Raw genomic sequence first — 18,489 nt, forward strand, 5'->3', positions numbered from 1 at the left:
GGGTTCCTTTTGAAAACAGCCTCTTATTTTCAAGAGAAAAAGGCCAAGACTGCTAAGTTGCTTAAAATTGCAGATAAGTGGTTTTGACAATCCCACTTGGTGCCTACGCATCTGCAACTCTAGCACATAAACATTTTTCATTTACTGCTCCTGTAACATTGCATCCTTCAGTTGGCGCTTTCTAAAATACATGTTCTAAGAATACACAACTCAAAGAAAAGCATCTAGGTTATAATAATGTACGTTCATAATAATGTACCTTTAATTATGAATTTATTCCTTTTGTATGGATTAAGTTTTTTTTACAACACCTCTATCATGGCAATAGCCAGATCAATAATATGGAATTTTTTTTTTTTTTAAACTTACCGAGACACTTCTGTTTCACCCTTTCCAATTCATTCTCTCTTCTTGCGGAAAGCACAATTAGAGCCCCTATCTTTGCTAGCTGGTAAGCTAACTCTTCTCCAATTCCACTTGAGGCTCCTGTCACCCAGACGACCTTGTCAGGCAGTTCATTTTCTGTTGAAATGACCAAGTAAACAGTTTATGGATCAATGCCAACAGTGATTCACATTTGCACAATTTATACAGAAACATGGAACCTCACAATAGCATTATTATAAAGTCACTTTTCAGTCTATAACCAGCTATTAAGGTTACAAAGATGTGCTCAGAAGGTCAAGAAGTTCCACAGTTAATACCACATGCAACCTTAATTTTGCCCTTTTGCACATTGCAATACAGTCATAGACTTTAAGTGATACGATCATACTATTTTTATAAATAATTTTTCCCCTGTAGTTTATCCCAAACTCTGATTTTGTTAGCCATCTCAAGGGTACACACTCCCACCCTTCCTCCACCCATCCCAAAAAATAAATCTACATAATTAAACAATATTTGTTGAACCACCAAAGATATTGCATGTGTCCTCTCAGCATAGACACACTTACGTCCCCTCTTCCCTTTGCTGTTGAAAACTAATCTCCTCTCGCCTACTGGTCAGATTTCCCATTCCCTAGCTATTTAGGGCTGATTCACTGCCACTGTTCAGTGGAGGTTAAAAATATATATTCCCCTATATTATAGTTGTGACCATGGTCACTGAAGGGGCCATACTGAGAATGCTCAATCAGGCCAAACAGCCAAGAATAGGGTAGAGGATCCCCAAAACTGGAAGCTATTAGAATAAACCACAAATTCCCTCCTTATCACAATTTTCTACATGGGTAGCGGGTAACACAGTCCAATCACCTCCATTCTTTCCTTGTGCCCTGGTCATGATATCAGCCTGATGAAACAAAGTTGTCATATCCTTACCCAACAACAGGCAAGATGGAAGTGTCCTAATCGCCCAGTCCCTAGTATGACATTAACTGGATGCCACCTCGTTCTAATGTCATTGCCAATCAGAACACTGGCTGGAAGATGATCCCTAATGCCTACCACAAAACCACTCCAGCTGAATCTTAGCTAAAGAGAGTTTAGAAAACTCAGCTAGAGCCAGAAGTGTTATACCTCTGCCAGCCAGTAATGTCAGATGCTGTATCGTGCCACACTAAATAGCTCTGACCCATTAATTCTTACGCTCTCCATGAATTCCTTATTATTAACCCCATATTCCGCATCTTGGGACTACCTCCTGACATTACAGTAACAGCATTCACATACAAGATGGCAGGGTTACTGCTTACACAGTTACTGCTTACACGGTTAGCATCTGGATCTATAACAACAGCATTAATATCCAATGCAGAATTTGCATTTACAGGCTGTATGTTCTCTTTAATATCTGGACAATTTGACTTTGTGACCTGTCATTGCACACTGGTGATAGATAACTGGCTTCCCTTTAAGTTAAGAGGTTTTAAACTCTGGGCTCCCTTGTGGTTTTAGTAAAGTTGGAGTTAAGTTTACCCTTAAACCAGTGGTGAGCTTGAGCCGGTTCGCGCGATCCGGTTGTTAAATTTAGCAGCCCTTTTAGAACCGGTTGTTCCAGGACAACCAGTTCCATAAGGGCTTTATTTAACAAAAGCTCTGGCCCAAGCTCACTTCCCCCTCCTCTCCTGCTCTGCCCCCCTTCTCCTCCCCCTCCCCTGCTTCCCGCGAATCAGATGTTCGCGGGAAGCCTGAACAAGCAGCAGGCAGGCAGGCAAGCTGGGGCGCGGGGGGGAGGGGAGGTGCGGCTGGCTCAGCAGCTCCCGGTCCCAGAGCGCAGCTCCCTCCAGCTTGGTCCCGCCGAGCTCCCTAGCTTCGGCTCCACAGCTCCAGCCCGGCCCCCGCGGAGCCGGTGCTGGTTCTGGCCCCCGCAGTTGCGGTTCCAGCCCGGCTTGGGCCCCATGGCGCTGGTGCTGGTCCCGGCGGAGCGGCTCCAGGCAGCGCTGTAAGAGAGCAGGGAGGGGGTGTTGGAAGAGGGCAGGGGAGTTTAGGGGGTTGTGGGGGGGGTGGGGCAGTCAGAGGGCAGGGAACAGGGGGATTGAATAGGGGCAAGGGTCCTGGGGAGGCAGTCAGGAAGGAGCAGGGGTTGGATGGGGTGGCAAGGGGCAGACAGGGAAGAGGGGGTGGATAGGGCACGGGTCCGGGGGGCTGTCAAGGAACATGGGGGAGTTGGATGGGGCAGGAGTCCCCGGGGGGAGGCATGACCCCCCTCCTGGGGTGAGGAGGAGGGAACCGGTTGTTAGTATTTTGGCAGCTCATCACTGCCTTAAACCCTTCATCCCTTTTAAGTTAGGGTGCATATTGCACATTTTCCCCCTTGTGGCTTATGCTCCTCCCGGGATCTTGCTTCCAGATATTCATGTGCAATTTTGTAGCTTTTGAACAAGATGGAGGCTGTGCGTCACAAATGGCTGCATTCACCTCACTCACTACTTTCAGCAATTGTTCTTGTGCTATTAAATCAACGCCATTTGAAATAACCATAGACCCTCTGACAAGTGGCCCATTTTTCCCCCCCAAATAACCATGCATTTTGTGCCTATGTTCTAATGGGGGAGGGATAGCTCAGTGGTTTGAGCATTGGCCTGCTACACCCAGCATTGTGAGTTCAATCCTTGAGGGTGTCACTTAAGGATCTGGGGCAAAATCAGTACTTGGCCCTGCTAGTGAAGGCAGGGGGCTGGATTCTGACCCTTCAGGGCCCCTTCCTGCTCTATAAGATTATATCTGTGTGTCATGTTCTCAGACCTCTGGAGACTTCTAAATTTCAATTTTGAATTTTTTTTAGCACAGCATCTTTGTATTTTACATAATTCATTGAATATTAGGCATTTCATTGAATACTTTCCTGATTTTTTCAGTCAGTCAATCTGGTCACCAGGATGGACATCCTCTGCACATCTGGAATAGGATGAACTTCACACAGACATTCAAAGGTAGACCAAATTCCTCTATATCCTCATTATCTTTGTAAATCGGACAGATGCTCTCCGAATTTTTGCTATTAAGAGGAGATGGATTTCCAGGTTGTGGCAGATTCTTTTGCTCTCCCAGGACTTAGCTGCCACACTCCAGCTCTTCTACCTGCTTTTGATGTGCCTGTTCTTCAGCAGCCAGTCGTTCCATCCTCCTTTGATGAGCAGCTTTTTCGATTTCAGCCTCTGCTAGACATCTGTAGTAGGCCTGTTTGGCTCTCCCGTCAGCTTCTCTTTCCATTTCAGCTATCTTTTGTTTTTCCTGCAATCGAAGATCTTCCAGTTTTGCTTCACCTGCTGTTTGTTTTTCACGGCTAGTTTTCTAAATGCTTCTGTTACAGCCACTGCATCTGGGACAGTGGAAGATGGAGACCCTGCTTTCTGGTCACTGTCTTTTGAACAGATTTTTCAGGTCTTGATCTGAGAACATTTTCTTAAAAGACAGCGCCCTTTGTGAGCACAACTCTCCAAGGGTTTTTCGGTCAAGATCTTCATATGATTGCGGCTCACTCGTAATTAAATCTTTAACCCTTAAACTCTCAATGTATCACAATTAACTTTTGACAAGTATGTGGTTCTGGCCCAAAACCCAATTGGCCTGTGGTAATGTATATCCTAACCAGACTACACCAAAGTGATCATGGTCTCTGGAGGGGACACACTGAGAATGCTCAAACAGGGCAGACGATCCCTCAAACTGGTGGTTTCTTCTAATAATTAGATTCACCAAGCCAGTAACAAAACAGCTTCTGTAATACCTTACTGGTCAGTAAGGAGCTAAAATACTGTTCCCTTTAAGTAATCCAGCCTTTGGCTCCCACTCAGTCAAGCCTACATAATGAGGGTTATATACATCTTTATTCACCAAGTTCTACCAAGCCCAAGAGATTGGACACCTTATTCACCAGGTCAATTAATATTTCAGATCTCACCCAAAATACACGCTTACAGCCAATTCTTATTAAGAAAGCCAAGATTTATTAAAAAAAGAAAATTACTGTGGTTAAAAATTATATACACAGACATGAATAAAGTTCTTAGGTCAGTTTCACAGCAGAGATGGTGAGCTGCTGATTTGTAAGAGTCCTTCCAGAATCAGTTCAATAGGTTACAGTCCCATAGTCAGTCCATGTACAGAGTTTGTTCAAATTATTCCATGAGAAGTTGCAAGGATAAAATCGAGGACATACCTGGAGACCTCAGTCTTGTGGCCTGAGTTTTCCCTGACAAAGTTTAAGCAGATCTGAGATAAAGGATCAGGCTCTAAAGTTTTTACAGCTGAAAAACCTCTTGGCAGCAAGTGATCACAGCAGGCATTCCTTGGATGAGGAATAGGTAATGTACATTGTTGCTTTGAAGTAAATCTCTTTCCTAGGCATACACCAATAACTAGTTGCATTGATTAGCATAAGGCAATTAACTTTTGAAAGGTTCATAGGTAGCTTAAGACAAACTTCAAAGAGAAATAAAGACAATGATATTATTGCACCAACAGTTTCATCTAAAATGTTAATATCCCTTTTGATCTCTGAAATAGAATATAGTAATGAAACATTACAAACAAGAACAGAAGTTTAGCATCTAAAAGTTAATTAGATCACATTGTTATACTTCTAATAGCTCTAGGTAAACACAAATACAATTAGTATCCTCTTCTAATTCTCCAACAATACAGAACTCTCTTCTATTAAAAATGGCTTTGATAACCATCTACAAGGAATGGCCCTAGTTACCATTTCAATACTTTTCTAATATGTCCTAAAGGTTGATTTGGGGTCACTTAGCCTGCTGGTTGCTTAACCCCCACTGGCTCAGTGTCACAATCGTATTGCATCTTAGCGAGTACATTAGGATCAATTTGGGTGTTGCTCTTCTGTGAGGAACTTGGAATAGAATACTGTTGGAAACCAGTCATAGTACTGGTTTGTTCCTGTAAGTGTTTTTGTTGAGAAGAACTTTTAATGGTTCACTTTCAAATGTGTGTTTTAAAATAAAATAGAATTACAACAGAATAGTGCTAATGGTTAACTAGTGTGCTCAGATACACAACATACATGAGAGGTTGTGCAGCATAGCAGTATGTGTCAGCCAGCTAAGAAATTCAGATTCTTCTCTGGTGCATTTTGGATTTTTTTCCTGGAGTTTCATAGCTCCTGTATAAACAAGGCCTCTATTTCATTTCACCAGCAGGAGAGGAGGAGATGGGAGAAATTTAGAGAGATGAACCACCACAGTTTAAGAGTCCTGTGGCACCTTCTAGACTAACAGACGTATTGGAGCATGCGCTTTCGTGGGTGAATACCCACATGTATGCATCCAACAAAGTGGGTATTCACCCACGAAAGCTCATGCTCCAATACGTCTGTTAGTCTAGAAGGTGCCACAGGACTCTTTGCTGCTTTTACAGATCCAGACTAACACTGCTCCCCCTCTGATACTTGACACAGTTTAAGAGAGAGTCCACCCTTCCCAGGGTAGGCTAGTCAGATGGACTTGTTCTTCATATTTAGACCAAGGGCAACAGTCACCTTAAACTGGCTATGCTCTCCTCAGTGTGGGCAGGTACATTTCCCAATCCATGTTCATTCTCTAGAACCAGAGCCATCAAGCATCCAGCTACATACGTGGGTGACAAACAAATGCCTACAATCTAAGACAAGCTCCCCTCATCTGCCAATGATAGAACTTGCAGCCTGACTCCAGATGTAATGTATACCATGGAACCTTATATTAACTGTTTTACAGCTATTAGCTGGCCTTCCCCATTCTTACATATATTGTGTTTACCCCTCAGATTGCAATCTGTGTTTTACAAGCAGCAGCATCACTTGGGCCAGATTCTGCAACCCTTACTCAGAGGGTATATCTACCTAGCAGTTAGGAGGCATGATTCCCAGCTCAAGTAGAAGTATATACCTTAGTTCTGATGGGGCTAGTGCCTAAAAATAGTACTGTAGCTGTAGCCTGTGCTGCTGCATCCGAGACTGACTGAACAAGTGCATATCAAGGGGATCGGGCAGGACTTTTCTCAGGCGGCTAGCCTGAGAAACTGTGGACAAACTGCTGTTTTTAGGCACTAGCTCAAGCAGAATTAGCATGCGTCCATCTACCTGAGATGGAAATCATACCTCCCAGTGGCTATGTAGATGTACCCAGACTGAGTAGTGCCTTCATCTGCAACTACTGAAATCCATGCTATTAAGTGAGAGAAGCTATTATTCAGCACGAGAATGGGTAGCAGAATCTAGAGACTTTTTTACATTAATCCCAGATGTTTGCCACTTTGTACAGTACACACCCCTCCTCCCAAAAACACTGCAGAGCACGAGATGTTTAAAAAGTGTCAGTTTAGTTGGTAATAAAGCAGAATTGACACAGACTTTGTGATTCCTCTTTGAGTCCCTACCCCCCACGATCTCATCTTTTCAGAAGCACGGTGGACACCAGAAGGTGATTTTAAATAAGTTTCAGTTATAGATTTCAAATGTGATCAAAATTTAGTTTAGAAAGCACTTATTGCTACATAGGCACCAAACTGCTATGCTGAGAAAATTGACCATAGCTTCCACTTAGAAGGCCACCAGTTTCTAATCCACTGGGATATTCCCATTAAGACTTACAACAAGGCTCAGTGATTCCATTTTACTTTGAGAGATCCTTAGCTAAGGCAGTAGTCGTCATCAATGCTCCTTTCCCACATTTGCATTCTGCTTAAGTTAAAGAGGATAACTCTGATGCATTATAAGAAGTTCTACTCAGTCAAATGATCTTTTCCCCAGGTTTGGGGAAAACCCTCTCCTAGTTTGTTTCAATAGATGAGAAACACTCTAAGGATACACTGATCTTGCTCTCCTTGTCACATTTATAGCACAGAAAGTTGGGTGACCCTAACTGCTTGGCTTCGATTGCATCCTCAGAATATTGTTGTTATTTCCGCTAAAGCATGGTCCAATTTTGAGAAATCTGGGATCCTTTTAAGTAAGCTTTAGTGAAAAGGAAGATTACACTCAGATATTAAGAAAGTCTGAGACCTCTTCTTATTTCTCCCTTACATGGAGATCATCTATTATATTTGTGTTGTGTAGCACACACAGGCATGTTATGGACAAAGTTCAACACATTTTGTGCTGGGACAGGAGGTGGAAATCTATGTTTGAGTTGGTAGGCTTATCTTGTGTTTCTCTATCACTAGTATCCTCTGATCTTTGGTCCAGGTTTGGTTTTGGTTTTTTTAAAACATAACTTGAGAAATGTTTGCTTAAATTGATAAAATTGTGATGTGCAGTATTTTTAGACACGTGTCTGATAAAGGTCATCTGTAAGGATAAGGCCTTTGTCTGCAGCCAGATTAAAAGAACAGCCAAGCAGCAGCTGCCATTAGCTGAAAAGCAGGAAGTCACACCCTCACATTCCATCTAAATTACATTAAAATAATATAATATCAGGCTGTTAAGGAGACCCTGACCTAATGGCACCCACTATCACCAGAAAAAGAAATAGATCTTAAGATGGTTAAAGAAAACTTAGTTTGATAGCATCTTGTCTGTCAAGAAGTCACTCATCAATAGTTGTGGTTGTGAAATCCTCATTTCTTTATTGTTTTAATCATTATGGTCCCCCACTTCCTTATTGTTTATCTGTATAATCTGTCTGGTTCTTTAATTGTTTGTCTGTTACATAATTAATTTTACTAGGTGTAAGTTAATTAAGGTGGTGGGATAGGATTGGTTAGAGAATTTTGTTATACTATGTTAGGATTGGTTAGCTAGATTTCAGTAAAATGATTGGTTAAGGTACAGCTAAGCAGAACTCAAAATTTCACTATATAAACGGGGGTTCAAAAAGCAATTCTTTGGAAACCAACTCCAGGACACCGCCCCAAAGATCAGAGCTGCCAGACTTCAACACTGCCAATGACACCATGCAGAAAGTGGAGTCCCCCAGATGGACCTGATACTGACTGGCCATCAAGAAAAGTTCATCCGTCTTACTGGGAGTGGTGAGCGCTGTATGTGTAGCATGTGCAGTATGTTTTTGGTGACTGTTAATAAATAGAGGTTATGTAGTATATTACTGTGTAAGGCTATATTACACAGTATATTACACAGTATATTACTGTGTAGGATAGGGCAGCATGACACAGATGTTGCCCTGCAGTTGGGGGTAAAGTTACCCCAGAATTTGATCAAGCTAATTGCAATCCTATTGTGTGCATTCAGCCATCAGAAATTAATAAAACAGACCACCACATGGGTAAGGGTTCATTTGAATAACCAGGGCTTCTGGAGGCCAGGTCAAAATGCTGGCTGCGGGCTTGAGCCTTCTGCTAATCAGAAAGAAAGGAGGAGAGAAGAGAGTCAATAAATTGAGACAAACAAAGTGAGTGGCTGTTTGGGCGCCTTTGATATAGAAGCTTATTATGACTAAGGTGTTGTCTACACTGAGCTCCTTACAGTGGCAGAGCTGTGCAGCTACAGCAGAGCCGCTGTAAGGCACTCAGTGTAGCCACTCTTTGTGCCAACAAAATAAAGCCACCCCCAACAAGGGGGCAGGAGGGCATCTCTGTTTAATCCTGAGCTGATGGTGTCAACTGCTGAACTTCAGTTCATTTGCAAATTAGACACCATCAGCTCAGGTGTAAACAAAGACTGAATGGCTAGCCAACTACAAAAGCAGTTTCTCCTCCTTTGGTTTTCACACCTCAACTGCTAGAAGAGGGCCTCATCCTCCCTGACTGAACTGACCTTGTTATCTCCAGACTGATTCTGGCCTGCATATTTATACTTGCCTCTGGAAATTTCCACCACATGCGTCTGACAAAGTAGGTCTTCATCCACAAAAGCTTATGCTCCAATATGTCTGTTAGTCTTTAAGGTGCCACAGGACTCTTTGTTGCTTTTTACAGATCCAGACTAACATGGCTACCCCTCTGATACTAAGATTTTTAGGAATGTTTTGTTGGTAACTAGTTTGGTGAAGTTTGAAGAGGTGATGACCAAGTATGAGCTCTGAATTTTGTAAAAGTTAGTTATAAAAAGACTAGATAATAGTGTGCTTTGGAGTAGTTATCTGATGCTATCTTGAGAGACTTTTTTCTCAAGATGGATCTAGACTGTTCTCAGTGGTACCAGATGACAGAACAAGGAGTAATGGTCTCAAGTTGCAATGGGGGAGGATTAGGTTGGATATTAGGAAAATCTTTTTCACTAACTAGGAGGGTGGTGAAGCACTGGAATGGGTTACCTAGGGAGGTGGTGGAATCTCCTTCCTTAGAGGTTTTTAAGGTCAGGCTTGACAGAGCCCTGGCTGGGATGATTTAGTTGAGGATTGGTCCTGCTTTGAGCAGAGGGTTGGACTAGATGACCTTCTCAGGTCCCTTCCAACCCTTATACTCTATGATTCTAAGTTCACATGACCTTTATTTTACTGAAACAAGCTAATAATTGCATCTGGAAACGGGGTGCGGGGGGATGCACCTGGTACAGTGACCCCTTCCCCTCCTGCTGCAGAGTAATGGGAGCAATAAGTGAGGTGGGGGGCATGCAGAGGTGGGGGCTTTCTGCAGCTGGAAGAGGTACCCAAGAGCAGCTATGCAGAGGAAGAGCAAGTCTTGCCCCCCTCAGCAGGCCCAGACTAGCAGCTAAGAGCCCCAGGCTGAGGTGCTCTCAGTAACACAGGGGAGATCAGAGCCACCTCCACGAACTTTCTGAGGCTGCAGGAAGCTCCACAGTTGCTGCTGTCAGAGTCCAGCTCTGAAGACAACACAAGTGAGGGTGGCAATCCCACACAAACACCAGGCTTGCACACACACCCCACAATATCCCCTTTTGGGTTGGGACCCCCCCCGCCCCAGTTATACCACCATGAAATTTCAGATTTAAACATCTGAAAATGGGGAAATTTACCAATTATCAAATCCTGTTGTGAAATTGACCATAATGGACTGTAAATTTGGTAGGGCCCTACCTCTTTGTAGCGTCATATACTGTATATTAAAAGATAAGCATGTACAACTTTATATCACTCTACTTTCATTCACTGACATTTCTGGGAGCTACTGAAGTTCTTATGTTGCATCAGTCTGGAATATGCTAAAGTTTTCCCTTTGTTTTTCCAACACCAAGACAAATACTCAACTAGTGTTTACTTCATTAACAGCTGACAATTTGACATGCAATATGTGAGTGGAATGGAAATAGTTTGTCCAAAATGTGAGAGTTTAGCAGTTCAGAAAGCCTTTAGCATGGAATGTTGATCTTAGTTGTGGTCTAAAAGACACCACTGTTATTCTAATGTGTGAAAAAGATCTTGTATCTGTCAATAGCTTGTATTTCACAATTATCAGAAATTCCCTGCATCTATGACAGTAAAACTGGTTTCACAGTTACTGCCTCTCTGGCTGAGAAGATCTATAGATGGGCTGAAAAAGTTAGCAGAGTGGATATGCCTTATAACAATAATTAGAAACTCCTCAAACCAGTTTAACAAGGACAATGGACATTGCATATGAGACAGTGAGGACTTCCACACAAGCCATTATGGAGTTGGGGACTGGAGGGCTATCTAGTATGATAGAAACCAGAAAAACTAGTAAACACCTATGTGAGGGGTGTTCTAGTCTGATAAACCAGGTATAATCAAAAGCATTTGAAGGCTCTAACTAGAAGTCGACTTGATTTGCTGGAAGACTGTTGAGACACTGAAAAGAGATTGTAGACAAAGCCAGAGAAAACAAAGGTTGGTTTTTCCATTGAGATAACATTATAGTTGTTGCTCAAAATCCTAAATGGCCCTTGTGTTTACAAGGGAGCTTGGCAAGGTCAGCACTATACCTACCTATCCCCCTGTGACAGACCTCATCTATAGTTTGTTTCATGGTAAAATTAAAGTCCCCTGTCTCCACTATGTTTTTACAGCAAGATAGCTACCATGCATTAGTTATCCCACACTTAACTATCAATGTCCTCTCCCCACCCCCCTTTTTAAAAACAACCTCTGACTCACTAGCCAAGATGATTGGAGGGGGGAAAACATTTCCTTCTAGAAAGGAAAGGAATATTTTGCTTTCTACTGCTCTCTATTCAGGTGCCTGGTTGACAATAGCCCAGAGCTGCAATTGCAGGGCAAGTCCTGCTCCGCCCTATGCTGGTGCATGCCCAGTAAAAATAGAATTGTCTTCAAATTTAGCACTAAAATATCTGAAGTCTCTATTGAGTATATGCAAAATGTGTGGGTTTTTTTAAATTACTTGGCTAAATTTGGGGAAATTTTCATGGGGACCACAAAAGGCACATCATTTTGGCACACCTATTTCCAGTCCCTGCTCCAAAGTATGGAGGTACTTAGAATATCAGGGTTAGAAGGAACCTCAGTAGGTCATCTAGTCCAACACTCTGCTCAAAGCAGACCCAATCCCCAGAGAGACTTTTACCCCAGCTCCCTAAATGGTCCCCCTCAAGGATTGAACTCACAACCCTGGGTTTAGCAGGCCAATGCTCAAACCACTGAGCTATCCCCTACTTCAAGGGAACCAGACTTCAACATGTGTAAAGTGCTGCTTTTTCCATACCTTGGTTGTCTGAAATGGCTGAAAAATTGTGTCTGAAGTTTTCCAAAACACTTCAGCCTGAGGCAGACATCCAGCATGGAAAATTTCAGCCCAGATAGATAGTTATAAGCAGCTGAAAACAGGGTCTTCTAATGGGAACTGTTGGGAAAACAGTATTTACAGCCAGTGCTACCATTCCTGCCTAATTAAGCCAATGGTAGAAGACAGCATGGTCTGCATATTGTTGTTGCCACATGAGAAAACACCCAGCTCTATCTCTCACTTGGCTCAGATGCTGAGAATGTCTATATTGCGATCATTGGGTGTAACTGCAGTCCAAGTAGACATACCCAAGCTAGCTTTAATCTGGCTAACTTGAGTACCAAAGCAGTGAAGCTGCAGCAGTACAAGCCTTCCTCAAACCCTGGGAATTTTAGCCTGTGCTGAAAGCCTTCTGTGACTGGTAAGAAAGTTACAGCATCTACTTTCAGCTAACGGCCAGACCAGCATGAGCCTTATCTACATGACTTTTAGAATGGATTATTGAAACTCCCCATACTAGGGAATGAGTGCACAAACCTTTAAAAAGAAAAAAAAAAAGTCCAAAACTCATCGGCTTGCCTCTTGAGCAACACGAGGCACACAAAGGGCTTAGAGTTGTTTCATTCCGTACACTGGCTCCCTACACGTTAATTTCAAAATAGAGATCATCATTGTAGGTAACTTGAAGGACCTCAAATGACCATCTCTCACTGAAGGAGGTCTCACTCCTCTGACAGTTACACTTCTCAGAAGTGTAACAATCACTCTCAAGGGTCAAACTCCTGAAAGCAGAGATAACACTTTCCCATCAACTGGTGCAAGACTATGGAACACTCTTCTGGAAGAGGTATGAATGACCACAAACCTCACTGTCTTTTAAAAGGTTTGCAAGACTTCTCTCTTTAGCCTCCCCCGCCCTCCAATATCTGCAACCAACCACTAAAGAGACTGAAGTGGGTAAAGAGAGGCAGGTGTGCGCGTATGTACAGACAAACACACACAAACACACCCTGCTATCTAGGAACCACTTAGGGAGGCAGAAGAAAGTCAGCTTGTTGGACCCTGCCTTGCCTGGGTCCTTTTTGCAAGGTATCCAGATACCTATCAGCCAACCATCACCATAAGAACCTATACAGGGAGAGAGAATTTGAAGCTCTGATTGCTGATCAAAAGCATGTTTAAATTTCACAACCTGCAGCTATTTGGCTCAACACCTTTGGAACAGGGGGCGGGGAGGGGGAACCTGGTTTGGGGAGCAGCCCCTGGGCACAGCTGGCCCCGGGCATGGCTGGCCCCTGAGGTCTATAAAGTCTCATTGGGATTTGCCCCTCAATGAACCGATGTGCAGGGGTGGGGGGCGCAAGGTGGAAGTTTCGCCTAGGGCGCAGAATATCCTTGCAGTGAACAGATGAACAGCTATAAAACAACCTGACAGCACTGAAACAATGTAAAACCAAGAAAACTGTATTGAAAAGATCCATCAGATATTTATAACCGTTATTCAACATTTAAATTGATGCACATGGCACTGTAAGAGACCTGTTATCTACTCTATCAAACTTAAAATCAAAGGCACAGATTGTGAAATCCTTCTTAAGTCAGGATGTGCTGAGGTGATGAAACACAATGAAGAAAGGGAAACACCCTTGGGAGGACATTATACAGAGAGCTTGAAAACACACAGTTTGTTCATTTGTGTGCTTAAAAAGCCAGTAAGGAAATTAACAGTTTTTATGAGAATGGAACCTTAGTGCTTGGGCTGAATTTAACTGACAAAGTAAGACAGTCAGTTTTGAAGAGGGGAAGCTAGCCTGACACACAGAGAAGAAAACTTACAGAAGGCCAAAGCAGCTTGCAAATTCAGGAGCAGGAAGAGACAGTGGGAACAGTAACACTTTCTTGTAAACTGTCACAATCCTTGTCCTATCTCACCCGCATCTCCTCATTTTATTTGTTACCCTTATTCAATCTATTCTTTCTAAACAGTGCAGTCTTTTATTTGTTCTGTAGAATACCTAGCAAGCTTATGATGCTATAAAAGTAACAACATGAACAAATTAGACATCATACTAGAAGAAACCTAGAAAGAATTATTAGCACTGTATTAGTGAACATGTATTTAAAACAGACTAAACTAAATTGAAACCTCTTACAGAAGTTTCCATAACTATCTCCATTAGAGCTCAGAGATGGACAAGTCTTGCTGATTAACTTTTCTGCCCTCATGTCAAAATGTTTAAATAGCTGGCCTTTTTTCAAAAGGTATGAGTGTACATTTTTTAATTTCCTGCACATTTGTGAAGCATCTAGCAGTTGGATGGCACTAATAAGGAATATAGAAATGTTTTCAAAAGACCTCTTCCCTGTTTTTTCCACAGCTGTGCAGGGTACAAACATCAGCATTATCCATTCAGAGGCAGGTTATTTCCAGCCTACAGTTTCTTTCAAAAGACAGTATAAATAGGGATGTGGTAGAAACTCCTAAATACTCCCACCGCATCCTAGATCCTTCCCCTCTTCCACATATACTTTCCTGTGACTATCCCACAGAGACCCCCTTGGGACTGCCACCTGATGTGCCAAAACTAGTCTGAGCCCATTTTCCCTGCAGCTTGGGACTTCAGTAGCTTATCTTGTTGAGCCAGACATGCTAGCCTGCTACAAGCACAGACCCAGGTTAGACTGACTGAACACTTGGTAAAGCAACCCACATCCTTTCATGTTTTTTACTTGCTCCTGTATCTTTTACTTCATACATCTCACGAAGCGGGTTCTAGCCCACAAAAGCTTATACCCAGATAAATTTGTTAGTCTCTAAGGTGCCACAAGAATGCCTCGTGGTTTTTTTGCTGCTACAGACTAACATGGCTACCACTGAAACCAGACCCAGGTCTGGATCACACCCCCCACACCATTTACTCCATGGCTTTGCCTTGCCACCACTACACCAGGCCCCCCTCCTCCTCCTCCTCCCCTGGCTTCTACACCAGGGCCACACCCCTGCGACTCTCCCAGCACTCTTCCCATAGCCTTACTCTCCCCTCCATACACGCACACACTCCCTCAAGTCTACCCTAGAGGGTGTCTACACAGGGGCACGCAGGAAAACAATCCACATTAACTACAAGGTGTGCATCCAAAGTGGATTAGTTAAACTGCATTAAACCCCTGTGTGAACACTCTCATTCTTCAGCCTCAAAGTGGCCTCAATTCAGTTTACTTGAATCCAGCCACGTGAATGCTGGATATTGAGTCCACACAGGGGTTTAAGGTACTTTAAATATTCCACCCCTTTAGCTAAATCGGATTAAAATACATGTATGTCCCCAGGTACAAAAGCCACAGTGAGGCTAGAGTGACTAGACAGCAAGTGTGAAAAATCAGGAGGGGGGAATAATAGGAGCCTATATAAGAAAAAGCCCCAAATATCAGGACTGTCCCTATCAAATCGGGACATCTGGTCACCCTAAGTGAGGCACATGCTGCCTCTACCCCAGCCCTGCAGCTGCAGCCGCCCCGCTGGCTCTTGCCCCCAGCGTTGGACGGGGCAGGCGCGGCTGGGGGCACTGCACTACCCGGGGCAGGGGGGGTTACCTGGCCTCTTGCCCCGCCACTCCGCCCACAGCAGGGTGAGGTCGCCATCCAGGCCGAGCAGCCAGCGGCCCAGCAGGTAGAGCAGCGCGCAGAGCGCCAGCGGGAGCAGGAGCAGCGCGGCCCACTCCATGGCCGGGGCGCAGCGCACTGGCGGGGCCCGCTCAGCCCAGGGGATTTATGCTGGGCCAGAGGCGGCCCCACCCTGGGCGAGCGCCCCCCGCCATGCCCCAAACCCGCCGCGGCCCAAAGCCCGCCCCCGCCGGGGAGTGGCCGCCGCGGGCCTGGCGGGCAGCCAGGGACAGGCGTTTGGAGCGGGCCCGCTGCCCGCGCACGTCGCAGCGGGGTGGGTGAGGGGGGAGCCCACCCCTGCGATAAGAGGCGGGAGCTGGGGCACCGCCTCTGACCGAACCCCCGGTTGTGTCATCTGCTCACACGCACCCCACCCGCGGGAGCTGCCCCTCCTCCCCCTGGGAGCTCCCCTCTGCCCCCCGACCCCTGCTCCCCACTGACCCCCTCTCCCTGGCGGGAGCGAGCGCCTCACTGACTCTCCTCCCTCACGCTGAACCTCCCCCCTTGGCTCCTCCAGCTCCTAGTCACTCACTTTATCCTCATTCCAGTGTATGCACATCCCCCTCCTCCCCCCCGCAACTCTCTAGCCTCCTCTGAGGCCTTTCCACAGTAACCTCGGAATTATCGCATCCACACACTGCAGCCCCGCCTCAGGGCTCAGCTTCCAGCCCGCAAAGTTGTCCCGCCAGGCAGCTCAAGCTGAGCCAGCTGATAAAGTGGGTGAGAGGTCAGCCCCATGACACAGGACCAGTACTAGGATCAGTAAACACCAGCCCTGTCCCTGGTGTTAACTTTCCTCTGCCTTGAAGGGTTGCCATAGTGGTAAGTGGGATGGGTCATTTCTATTGTGGGAGAAAGGAGAATTGATTTATATTGTTTACTTGTTCCATAAACAGAAACAACCTTTGAAAACCCATACAGCATGCTGCTGCCTTCCCTCCTTCTTGCGCCTGCTCCTGTTTTATGCCTGGAAGTGTAAAGGAGCGTGCCAGCTTCCATCTGTTGTCTTTTAAAAAGTAAAATAGCCTTGCAACTGAATGCTGATCACTAGGGTTGGCAAGTTGGCAGTATGTTTTCCTGAAGATCACAGGTTATTCACAGTCCTATTACAGATACCGAAGGCTGGCCTTTAGGATCCAGGAAAAACACAACCATGGGTCCCTTGATGCTGGGGAAGAAACCAGCTTGGTTGGCAGCAGTAAGGAGCAGTTCCACGTGGACTACTACTGATAACAGCACTGCCATCACCAGCTCCCTGGGCCAGCTTCGCTACCGAGCAGCCATTGTGACAATCTGGTGATGAGGGGCCCCTCAACAGATTGAGAGACATTGCGGACTGAGCAAGGCACTAATTTAATCAATGACACTGAGTCCCTACCCTCAACAAGTCACATGGGCCAAAATTTTCAGACTTAGATGCCTAATGTTATGCCCCCAAGTCCAGGGGTGCTGAGCACCTACAAATCCAATTGACTCCAGCACTTCTAGAAATCAAATCACTTTTATACAGGTTCCTGAATAGGGATTTAGATGCCTTATCTTATATGCACAAGTTTGGAAAATTCTAGCTTTAATCTTTCTGTGCCTCCATTTCCAGATCTATAACAGTCTCCACTTCTGCAGCAGAAGGCTTGGCCTGGTGGAACCTAACCATTCTCACCAGCTGCACACACATTTTGGCATAAATTGTCATTGATTATCATGGTAGTGCCCGCATTCTACTCAGCCCTGTCCAAGTATATAGTAAGGCAGACCGTGCTCCAAGGATCTTGGAATAAGTGACATAAAGATGGGCAAGAGGTATTATGGGTTGGGTTAAATTTAATTGAAACTGGTGAGTGTAACAGCCATGTTTCATTTGGAGTAAATGTAGGACAAAATTAAGCTTCTGTGTGGAACCAGATAGCTGAAATAACAGCAGCCTTCTGTCAAAACACAGATGCAGGTCATCACCCAAAATAGAAGCACATGCAAGGCACATAGGGGAGGAAGGGTGTCACTGGATATTGTTTGTTGTGTGAGAGAAAAGCAGGAAAAACACCAGAGAAGCAGAAAGACCAGGAGCAGAAAGCCAAGGAATCAGAACATCCACTGGGATCATGGCCCTGAGAAAAAGGTTAGAGAGCTTTTTGCACTGAGTACTGGCTGAAATAAATTTAGAATGTGAGCAAATAAATTATTTCCTGTTTGATTCCTGTGGTGTTCAGGAAAACCAGACTTTGTACACTCTTTGTAAATAAATAGGATTGCACCTGGCCAAAGAAATATCTGATTCCAATATCAGTTTCTCCTCCTAATCAAAATGACCCACTGGGCTCCAAAAATTGGCTAACCACTTGGGTCAAAAGGGGAAAACAGAGGAATATACGTCAATATTTTTTACTCTTTGTGTAAATAGCCACTATCCTCACTTGGCCATTGAGCTAATCATTATTAGTGGGCTAATTTCTTGTGGACATCACAGTATAAGTGGGACTTGGGATGGATTTGATGGAATATTACCACACTTTTTGTATCATAATCATCTCATTCTTGTTGTCAGTAGCTACCGGTGTGGTGTTCTGCTCTTGTTCGATGATGATAACAGTCGGCTGTGTGAGTGTTCCCTCTGTGTGCTGCCCCAGCTTTGAGCAGATAGCTGACACAGCAAACCCCGATAGAACCCCCAAAGACCACAGACTCAAGTAAGGTACGAAGGAACCCAAGCCAGGTTTATTGTCAAACGAAGCACAGTAATAGTTTCCTGTAGACTCTACAAGACATACTACAAATATGTGCCCCCGGGCAATGGACACAGCTCAGTCAGTGGTGGGACACTCC

At 44.5% G+C, this 18,489-nt stretch overlaps 1 protein-coding gene across 1 annotated transcript in view; it reads right to left on the reverse strand.

The window, feature by feature from the left end:
* DHRS7 (dehydrogenase/reductase 7) overlaps positions 1–15,787 on the reverse strand; it is a 34,452-nt gene extending 18,665 nt beyond the window's left edge. Inside the window, exons 1-2 of the mRNA XM_045016459.1 lie at positions 15,601–15,787; positions 370–522 (exon numbers count right to left, since the gene is read on the reverse strand). Coding sequence (XP_044872394.1) covers positions 370–522; positions 15,601–15,730 — 283 coding nt within the window. The 5' untranslated portion in view covers positions 15,731–15,787. The remainder of the gene's footprint in view (positions 1–369; positions 523–15,600) is intronic.
* Positions 15,788–18,489: the final 2,702 nt, after the last annotated feature.

This window comes from Mauremys mutica, chromosome 4 (genome assembly GCF_020497125.1).
Source record: "Mauremys mutica isolate MM-2020 ecotype Southern chromosome 4, ASM2049712v1, whole genome shotgun sequence".
NCBI classification, from domain to species: Eukaryota; Metazoa; Chordata; order Testudines; family Geoemydidae; genus Mauremys; species Mauremys mutica.